The 10,414-nt window shown below is 41.3% G+C and overlaps 1 protein-coding gene across 1 annotated transcript; it reads left to right on the top strand.

The window, feature by feature from the left end:
* The first annotated feature begins 1,381 nt into the window (after positions 1 to 1,381).
* LOC135196509 (RNA-binding protein 33-like) lies at positions 1,382 to 5,586 on the top strand. The gene is made up of 3 exons (XM_064223356.1): positions 1,382 to 1,471; positions 1,883 to 2,343; positions 5,391 to 5,586. Exons 1-3 carry the CDS (start codon positions 1,382 to 1,384, stop codon positions 5,584 to 5,586), a joined length of 747 nt encoding a protein of 248 aa, XP_064079426.1.
* Positions 5,587 to 10,414: the final 4,828 nt, after the last annotated feature.

Raw genomic sequence — 10,414 nt, forward strand, 5'->3', positions numbered from 1 at the left:
ATCCCCCCCAACAACGAAAGTACCAGCGCGCATGAAACGAACAACGGACATGAGAATAATACCCAGGGGTGACGTCACTCAGGTAGAAGCCAATCAATAGGCTCCCGGAGATAACCCCCCCCCCCCCCCCTCGAGAAGGTCTGCAAGACTCGTCAACGCCCGCCGTATGAGTCACCTTCCCGGGAACCAATGAGAACCCGACCTGCCGGAGAGGTGCTCTGACCGTACTCAAGAGCTCGCAACACCACGATAAAAGGAGATGGACTCGCCACTGGAATTCACCAGTTGCTGCTCGGCATCCGTGGTAGCAACATCTCCGCTCACACCGCTCCTAGGCTCCGCCCACTTCCAGCTACAGCTCCGCCCAGACTCCTCCCACCAGCAGCCACCGACCAATCAGAAGCCAGTACGAAAACCTTCAAGCTTCTTTGTAGGATTTCAAGCTTGTGCTTCTCGGCCACCAGCCAATCAGCTTGCTGCAGACTTTCCCTGCATTTTAGCCCTGCTGACTTTATAGTTGGCGCGCTTAGCAAGGGAGAATAAGATTTGAGAGAGCTCTCTCACTCTTATAAGCAATTTGAAGACTTAAAATCACTCCTCCTTTTCTCAAAAAATAACTTTCTCTTATTAACACCGTCTCTCTTGTGGAACATTTGGTAGCCTTTGAGGTCTAAAAACTCCAACAGAAGCAAGACCAAAGAGACAAATCCTCCTACTGTCGCAAATACTATATGCAAGTAGCACAGGAAACATAGGCTGGCGCCTTCCATAAGCCAGATTTCAAGATAACTTAAACAAACATCCAAGCCCTTCAGGCGACATAAACACAACCAATCACTTATTCACTCACCCCTCACAATATCCTAAATCCACTCCATAGACATGGAACCTTCAACCTCTATCATATCACAAGATCAAATCATCCATGACGAACTCCTCAGCACCCATCACATCCATGACACACGACTAGAAGAAGAAATAGATCACGGTACAGTCCCCCTCAGACGAACATGTGACACCGAGACCACAGATTTCCTCCCCCTGATAACTCTACTGCACACTCAAAAAAGAACACCCACCCAAAGCTCCTCTCCCTAGAAGGCTCTATGACACGGAAGACGGACCTTTAACAGGACACAATGGTGGCTTACACTTGTTACGCAGTAGTAAGAAGAACATGAAGAATCAACACAAGAAACACGGACACTTTTAAACTTGCAATAGACACCAAATTCCCACGACTGAGATTCAAAACCAATACAAACACAGGGAGAAGAAACAGCTTACACACAATAAAAGCATTGAAGACAGACACAAGGAACATTCATTTCAGCGAACGACAACCCGAACAGGACAATTCATTCTGTACCTAAGGACAAACATGCCGAAGAAGGTATCAGGAAGACGGACCATGGCAAAGCACTGGAACCAAACGACAGAATTACATAAAGGACTCCATAGCAGATACCCAGTAAGTAAACCTCCCAATCGACCCCATAAAAGACCTCTTTGTTGTTAGACGCCACCCGGTGCACAAACAACGCGGGAGAACCAACATAAAGGTTCTTGTAACCTTCAGGGGGGGAAAGGCCTGCCTAAGTAACAACCAATATGGAGGAATAATTCACCAACTGAAGAATTCACCACTGAAACCACCAGGTGCTTTAGGTGTCAAAGATTGGACACCATCAACTAGAGAATGTGGCTACAAACACATTTGTGGGGATTTGTGAGTGCAAACACCTCAACACAAGAGTTATCTTAGATCGTTACAAAAGAAAGAGAGGACGACAGCAAAATGCCAAAAAATTGTAAAAAGCAGCATCACGCCTGGGCCTAAAGGCATGTCCGGAAAGACTAAAGAGGATTTGGCGAATGAAAGGCCAGAAACCCCCAGACCACCACAGAACGCTTGCAACAGCAACACAAACCACCCCACAACACCCATATACCTCAACACCTACCACAACAAAACCCACCAAAAAACAAACCACCCCACCAACAAAATTCACATCCTTCAGAACCAACGGAATACAACCCACCTCCACTACAGCAACAACAAACCACAGCCAACACAGACACACAAGACCCCAGATATAGGCAGCAGGGAAAAACCCCCCACATCAAAGACGCAATCCACTACACAACAACAAACACAAGACCAAAACAACAGAACACTACCACAGAGCCCCAGGACAGACACAAACAAATGGAAACAAACAACACGCCACACCTCCTCAAAAACCCCAACGTCCTTTACGCAAAATCAACTCGGAAAAACACCCTACTTCCAACACCACCCAATCACATGAACACACCCCCACCCCAAACTTCACCCGTGACGTAGTACCAGTTGCCGAAAGTCAGCACCAACACGTAGAGCAGACACCCGAGAAAGGCCCAACTAACCGCCGCAGTAAAGAAGACTTTAGGAGGGAAAAATAGAGAAACTGTGAGGGCATTTTTCACCAATTGTTCCAAACCAAACCTAAAAGCTGACCTCAGAAAAAACGATTGTCAGCACTGACACTTATTAGATGGAAGGAACAACCAACATCAAACATGCCCCCAGACACTGAAGACATTTCATCATACACCAGTATAAAATATTACAATGGAACATAAAGACAGTGCCACACAAAAATATGCCATATCAATCAAAGTACCTCAGAATAGACACGGACGTCATCCTGCACAGGAAACACTAATAGGGAAAAACAAAACTTCACCATTCAAAGGATACACAGTTATAAAACTCCACATAAGATTCAAATAGAGGGCTGAACACGCCTAATAAAAACAACAATTCCTCTCGGAAAAAATAAGAAACATAAACGTGGTGATGGGATTGAGACCAAGTTGCCCATAAGGACTAGCGAACACGCACTCACCATACACAATATCTACAAAGGGCATGAAAAAATCTTTGAAGGAGAGAACCTCTTCAGTGCAGCCTCCAGAGCAATACACCTTCTTTGCAGGAGACTTCATACACACCACCCCATGCTTACAGTCGAGACAGCACAAAAAATGCAACAGGCAGAAACATACAATCCTATGGAAGAATTTCCGGACGTTTTGCACTAATAAATGACACAAAATGAAGCCATACAATACGAGGTGGCAGGGTTAGACTAAGCTTCATAACTGGAAACCTGAAAGAAGACTGCACATGGAGAGTGGCACCAACACTAACCAGTGACCATTTGCAACCGAAAACAAAACTAAAGATAATGAAAATTCACCCACCAACCGCCCCTCCGGCAGGATGGAGACCGGGACACTAGCAACTGGCAAAACATTCAAAACCACATGGAACACATGGGCAACACCAAAAGTACATTCAAATCCAGCCCTCAAACATATGCACGCTCCAACAGGACTTGGTAGAGAGCCGCACAAACGCAGCAAACATTTCATGCCAAAGAAAGCCTTTAGAAACTAAATGAAACCCACACAAGGACAGTTGGTACTACACACTCTAGAATCACAAAAAAGGAACTCAAGGAGCTAAACAGAATAAAGGAAAACTATTCAGAAGGAACCCCACGAAGAGTTACACACGATCATAAGAGAATCGTAAACCACGCAGCCAAACTGTAAGGAGGTACGCAGGAAAACTGGCTAAAATGGTGCTCAGAAACCACTCGATGACGCCCATTGCAAAAGATGTCAAGTGGGTCAACAATTGGGATGCAGGAAAGACAGCGCCAACACAGCACACCCATCCCAAACCCTCTAGCTGAAGCAAACAGACTAGACACAACACTTTGCAGACAGACCAAATCAATTCAATCCTACCACCAGTCACACCGAGAAGACAAGTGGCACCAATCTGAAAAGATGGAGAATCATCAATACAGCCTGCAGCAATTCGGATGGACACGGACACAACATTCACAAATGAAAGAACGCTGAACAAGCCCTCCAAAAGGGAACAGACACAGCACAGGAAAGCAGACATGATTACATATAGGCATGTTAAAAAACATGGGAAACGCAGCCAAAAACAGTGCCATTCCACATAATAAACAGAAACGTACACAGAGCAGATCAGACCCACCACAACGGAACAACAAAACACACAACCAATTCCCAAACCAAAAGGAGCCAACGCCCCATACAGACCCATTTCTCTCATCAGCTGCACAGGAGAGACGGCAGAGAGAATGGTGTTTAAACAGACTGCTGTGAAAACAGGGCCCTTACACACCGCTTATATGCCTACAAAGAGGGGATAGGCACACAGGAATGTCTAGCAAGACATGTGAGGCCACAATAAAGACACAAGAAGCAATCGTAGTATTTCTCGACCAGGAAAAAGCCTACGAACTTGCAAGTGCAGGCTATCCTGGCAGCCTGAGCCAAACAAGACGGTTAAAGCAAACTTCTAGCATTGGACCAAAAGATAATGCAAAACAGACAAGCCAGAGTACCTTAAAGAGAGCAACCTCCGGAATTCCCTCAGTCTGGAAAATGGAACAATCTCAAGGAGTAATAAATCAGCCCCTTCCTCTTAATATACTAATGGAAATTAGCCAACAGCCAATTCCAAAGGAGTATGAAATTTTCATAATATGCAGTATCGATGTGTGCTTGGTCAGCCACAGACAGGCATAGCACCTACCCACACATGCAAATCGCGATAACACAGATTGAAAACAAAAATGCACAGTCTAGGACAAAAATCAACATGGCAAAAACCAAGGCCAATGGCAACTCAAATAAAATAAGACCATGAACCCAATAAACTCATGGGAGAACCCATCGAAGGGTGGAGACAATTCAGTACATAGGAGTAACATCAAACATTACAGCTCTCACACGCCAAAGAAGAAATAGAAATCTTAAACAAAAGATCAAATGCAGACAAAAAGCCATGAAAAGAATCACCTCGCTTAGGCAGGGAGCCGTAAACCATGCCCTCAGAATTTTCTACATACAGACAATAAGATCAACGTAGAGTACTGCCTGCCCAGTCCTCACTACTCTCACAAGCACTGAACCAAAAAAGTTTTGATGGTATCCAAAAACAATGCCTTAAGAACTCATACAGGATGCCCAATGTGGACAAACCATGCCATATGGACATGAACAAAACTAAGTCTCGACTATAGGATAGATCAGAGAAAACACATCCACATGCTAAACACCCCCCCCCCCTTAAAAAAATGACAGAGACATTCCACTCAAAAAGGAGACAGGGGAAATGCATTAATCTCCATGAGAGCTAGACCCCCCAAAACATATGCTGGAGACCTCTAGATACACTGAGAAGAGTAGGCATGGCAAAATCATGCTGCAGCCATCAGGGAAGACACCTTCTTAGTGAATAAAGAATCAGCACCATGGGAACCAGACTTTTAACACAAAACTACAAACTCTTCCAGCACAAGCAAGGAAGCATGCACCACCCAACAGTTAAAGCAAGCAGCACAAGAAGCAATACAGTTGAAACCCACAACATCTACTTTACAGATGGTCAGTAGACCTCAGCGTCCCAGCGGCAGCCGCAGTGGTCTAATCAAAAACACTCAAAGGAAGCTGGAGGCTCCTCCGACAATGCTCACACTAAGACAGAGCTGATTAGCTATCGCCAAAGCACTAGAAGACTACCAACACAGATTGGCAACCCTACAATACACACCGACTCGAAAGTGAGCAATACAAGCCATCACAAAAAGGCAAAGCAAAGAAAATATCAAACTCCTAACGAAGCATATGGGCACTATCCCCCCAAAATCCATCCAAGGCAGAAAAGACAATAAACTCTCAAAACTTGGATACCGAGCCAGTAGGAATACAAGGAATGAGGAAGCTGATTCCTGGCAAAAAGCGGGTACAACATACCAATGTCAACATCAAAATAAACCTCTCACTAAACCCAACTAACAGCATTAGAACCAGCAGCATACGCCAAACACAGGGAGGAAGCAAAATCAGGAGAGCCATCTTCGGAGGGCCTCCAAGACTGCAAAATGGTATGCAGGACACCACACAACTCAACCACACAGCATACCGAAGAACAGACACGAGCACTGCGAATAATACACCGTCTAAGGTCCAGGATACCAATGCCACATGGCAAAAAATAGAAAACAACCCTAAACCATGTAAAATAATGCGAAACAAATACAGAGGTTGTAAACCACGGAACAATATATATCACACTGACCAGAAACACAACAACTAAAGACAAAGTCAGAAGGGAGATTCAACAATCAGTCCACTCAAAATAACGAGCAGATCCTAAAACAACACCCAACAGCTACAGGCTTCCTATGCTCCACCAACCACCAAGGGTAGGTGCGAAACACTCCTAAATAGAAGAATCGCGGGAGGACATCAGTCAAGACCCTCAAACCCCCTTCCACCCTATCCACCACATAAAAACCATTAAACACAGGAATAACAAACAATCCACCCAGTGCATGGACTGACACAAAGGACAGCCAAAATCAAAAAACAATCACCCAACATCCAAAAAGCAAAGCCCCGGGACTTGACATCCTTCATCAATACCTCACCTCATGCACAGCATTCCTTCAGCCTCATGATCAACAACACACATATCCCACTCGGGAATGGGAACGGAATACGGAAAGTTTTGTGGACCTCACAAGGCTAAAAGACTAGCAATCTTTTCTCAGACTCATAACCTTCCTTCTTCTCATCTGTTGGCCTCTCTGAATTGCCAAACACTCATACTATTGCACTTTTCATACCACTGAAGGGCACCTTAGGTTTAAAAGGTGGACAACTTACCCATCAAAGTCTCTTTCCACATCAACACTCATCAACTCACGCCATTCTCACCAAATAAAGAACCAATCTACATTACCACCTCTCACCATCCTGATACGGCTGCTCTGTGAGAAAGAGCCCGTGCTGACACAAGGTCAAGCTAAATCAAAAACAACAACAACAAACAACACGGAATTCAGTCCTCAGCAATTATCGCCTGCTAATGTCCTGTCGATCAGAAGTAGGACAACGTCGCGTAGACGAGAGAGAGGAGATGAGAGAGAGAGTAGAGCGAGAGACACGAGAGAGCAGAGAGAGAGAGAGAATTGATAAGTAAAATAAATCAAATGACCCAGATTTTACCATGCCTTTGGTGCGTTGCTCGCCAGTCTAAGCAACAACGAGAAAAGCCGTCATCAGAAAGATAGAGAAGACTCCTTTAAAGAGTAATCGTGCTGAAAGCAGCTGTCAATATTATCATTATTATTATTATATTATAGTATTCATTATTATTCTTATTATATTATTATATTATATTATTTATCTCGACAATTTCACAGAGAAAAATTACCTTACAAAAACACACCTAAGCACGCCAACCCAATGTGGTCAGCTAAGCATCTGCTCTGGTTAAGAGGGTCAAATCATAATGGTTCCTGTGAAAAATACAGGCTCTTTGCATCTGGTAGCAAGCACTAACTAAAACAAGTAATAGTATACAATCACTACCACCAACACCACAATGACCACTCAGTAAGATCTCACACTCGCATTTACATTCACTAGACACACACACACACACGTAACATACACTCCACACACACTCAATCAATAACACAAAACACTGAGAATACCCAACACTCACAGGCACTCACTATACAATAAACGCTCCATAAACAATGAATAATACGTTTATAAATATGCATTATCCCCAAAAAAAAGTCAGTAAACCATTCACTGCAACACTCTCTTAAGTCCTAAAACATTAATTAAAAACACTAAACATCACTAAACCCCAAAGCACTCATTAAATACTATCCTACAAAACCTAAATACTATTAAATACTAAACAGGTGACCATGAACATCCACTCATTATTAAAAACTTAATAAACCACGTTACATACTAAACATTGCGAAACACAAACATTACAGGACCTTCACTAAACGCCACTTAAAATTCGCAAAATTTCACTAAAACCCAAACACTCACTGAATACTTACAAACTTAAATATTCACTTAACCACACAACTCTACAAGACATTCCTAAACGTTTCACTTAACCCTCTTACGCCGGAGCCCTAAAAATCAAAACGTTCCCGTATCCGGGCTGGTTTGCGAGTGAGCGCGGAACCGGCAAAAAATAATTTTTCAAAAAATTACAGCGCGTTCGTACTTTTGAAGATAAGAGTTAAGGTTGGCTCCCTTTTTTGTATTTTCTGGAAGTTAGAATGCAAACCATCAGAAAAGGAAAAATAATATCATTATCATATGTAAATAATGTCGATTATGGTAGCGCAAAAAAAAAATTCATACATAATTATATTCAAATCACCGCTGTGCAGAACCCGGTCAAAGCAACAGTTTACTTGTTTTGCGTTGTATGTACACTAATTGCGATCATTTTGATATATAATACATTGTAAAACAAGAAAAGCAACACGGAAAAATATTATCACAAATGATGTACGAATTTGTAACAGCGCGGACGCAAAAAAAATATTTTTTTCAAAAATTCACCTTAATTCTAAATAATGTTATGAGAATTCCAATCTGTGTTCAAAATTAAGACAAATGATTGAATATTACCGATACTGGTAAGAGTTTCGATATTAATTGCAGATTTGACCATTCCGGACGAGCTTAAACTTGGACGAATGTCGAAATTTAATATATATATTTTTCACATGCACATATTCGAAGCTGGGAAAAAAGCTACAACCTTCAATATGTTGTATTGTATTCTTTCATGAATTGCGCACATGTTGATATATGAAAAATCTATAAAAAGGCTAATATGAAAAGGAGCAAATATTAGGAAATGCCAGTACGTATTTCGGAGACTTGCGGCCGCGAATAGGCGCGCGGAGGAAGGTAAATATATTTTTCAAAATCAACATAAATCACAATATTGTTTTAGAGACTGCAAATTGTTTCAAACTTGAAGAAATATGACCGGAATATTTCTAAGGCCGTAAGAGTTTAGCTGACAATTGCGTTTTTCAAACTATTTCGTGTAGAGTCAAATTGACCAAACGTGGTTTTTTTTTTTTTCTATTTATCTTATTTATATGCAAATATTTTTCCCCCCCCCCCGAAAAAAGAAGAAAAGCTAACAACCTTCAATCATTTTTAAGTTGTATTCTACAGAAAATTGCGCACATTTCATATATAAAACTTTATGTAATCAAGCTAATTAAATGGTGCAAAACATTTCGACAATTGCACAAAAAAATTCTGATTTTTCGGAGAGTGACTGCGCGCGAACGTCTTCTTTAATTTTTTTTTTTTTTTTTTTTCATAAATTCACCATAAATCGAAATATGGGCTAGAGACTTCCAACAGTCGTTGCACAAATGAAGGTAAATGATGAATATTCACAAGAATATAAGAGTTTTAGATTCATGCGTTTTCGGGACCAACTTCGGTAGAGTCATAAGCTGACCGAAAGTGAAATTTTTGCACTAACGTTATGATATGAAAAATTATTTCAAAAAAACTGAAAAAGCTAAACCATGGTTGTTTTTGTTTGTATTGTGCATGGAAATTCGCACATTTCCAATATAACAACTTTATGTAACGGCAAATGTAAGGTGCAAAACATTAGGACAATCGCACGAAAAAATTTATCGGAAGAGTTATCGCACGAACGTAAGGAAAAAGTTTTTTCATAAATCACAGAAATCGAAATATTGTGTAGAGACGTCCAATTTGTTGCAAAATGAAGGCAAAATGAGTGAATCTTACTATAATATAATGAATTTTAGCTTACAAATTGCGTTTCTCGACCATTTCTGTAGAGTCAAAGTTGACGAAGGGTGAAATTTTTGCATCTTATTGTTATTTATTGAAAATATTTCAAAATTGATAAAAGACTTACAATCATGGAGTATTTGTAGTTGTATTGTGCATGAAATTGCGCACATTTCATATATAATACTTCCACGTAAAGGAAATTAAAATGGTGCAATAATTATGTCAAAAGTGACGAAATAATTTCCGAGATGTGTTCATGATACTTTTTAGTGCGATAAGAAGAAATTCGCGCTTGCGCGCCTGCGTAGCGATGTAAACAAAACAACGCTCGATCCGTGAAACTCCCAGAATCCCCCACGGCAGCGTGATACAAAAGTTTTCGCCGGACGCGGCCTATAAGTATTTTTTTTTTCGCGAATTTCAAAAAAACTTTTTTGAGCGACGTATGATTACGCCAATCGGCATACGGGAGACATTTTGAACTCGACGTTAATACGTCCAATCGGCTCCTTATTATTCAGGTCCCGTAAAGAGGGTTAAACATTCACAAAAACATTACAAAAAATCACTAAGACAAAAACATTCACTGAATAATTACACATCAAAACATCAATAACATTCACAAAACATCCATCTACACCCTAAAGGACTGAACACATTAAACAGTCACAAAACCCTACAACATTCCATCAAA

The sequence above is a fragment of the Macrobrachium nipponense genome, chromosome 18 (assembly GCF_015104395.2).
Source record: "Macrobrachium nipponense isolate FS-2020 chromosome 18, ASM1510439v2, whole genome shotgun sequence".
NCBI classification, from domain to species: domain Eukaryota; kingdom Metazoa; phylum Arthropoda; class Malacostraca; order Decapoda; family Palaemonidae; genus Macrobrachium; species Macrobrachium nipponense.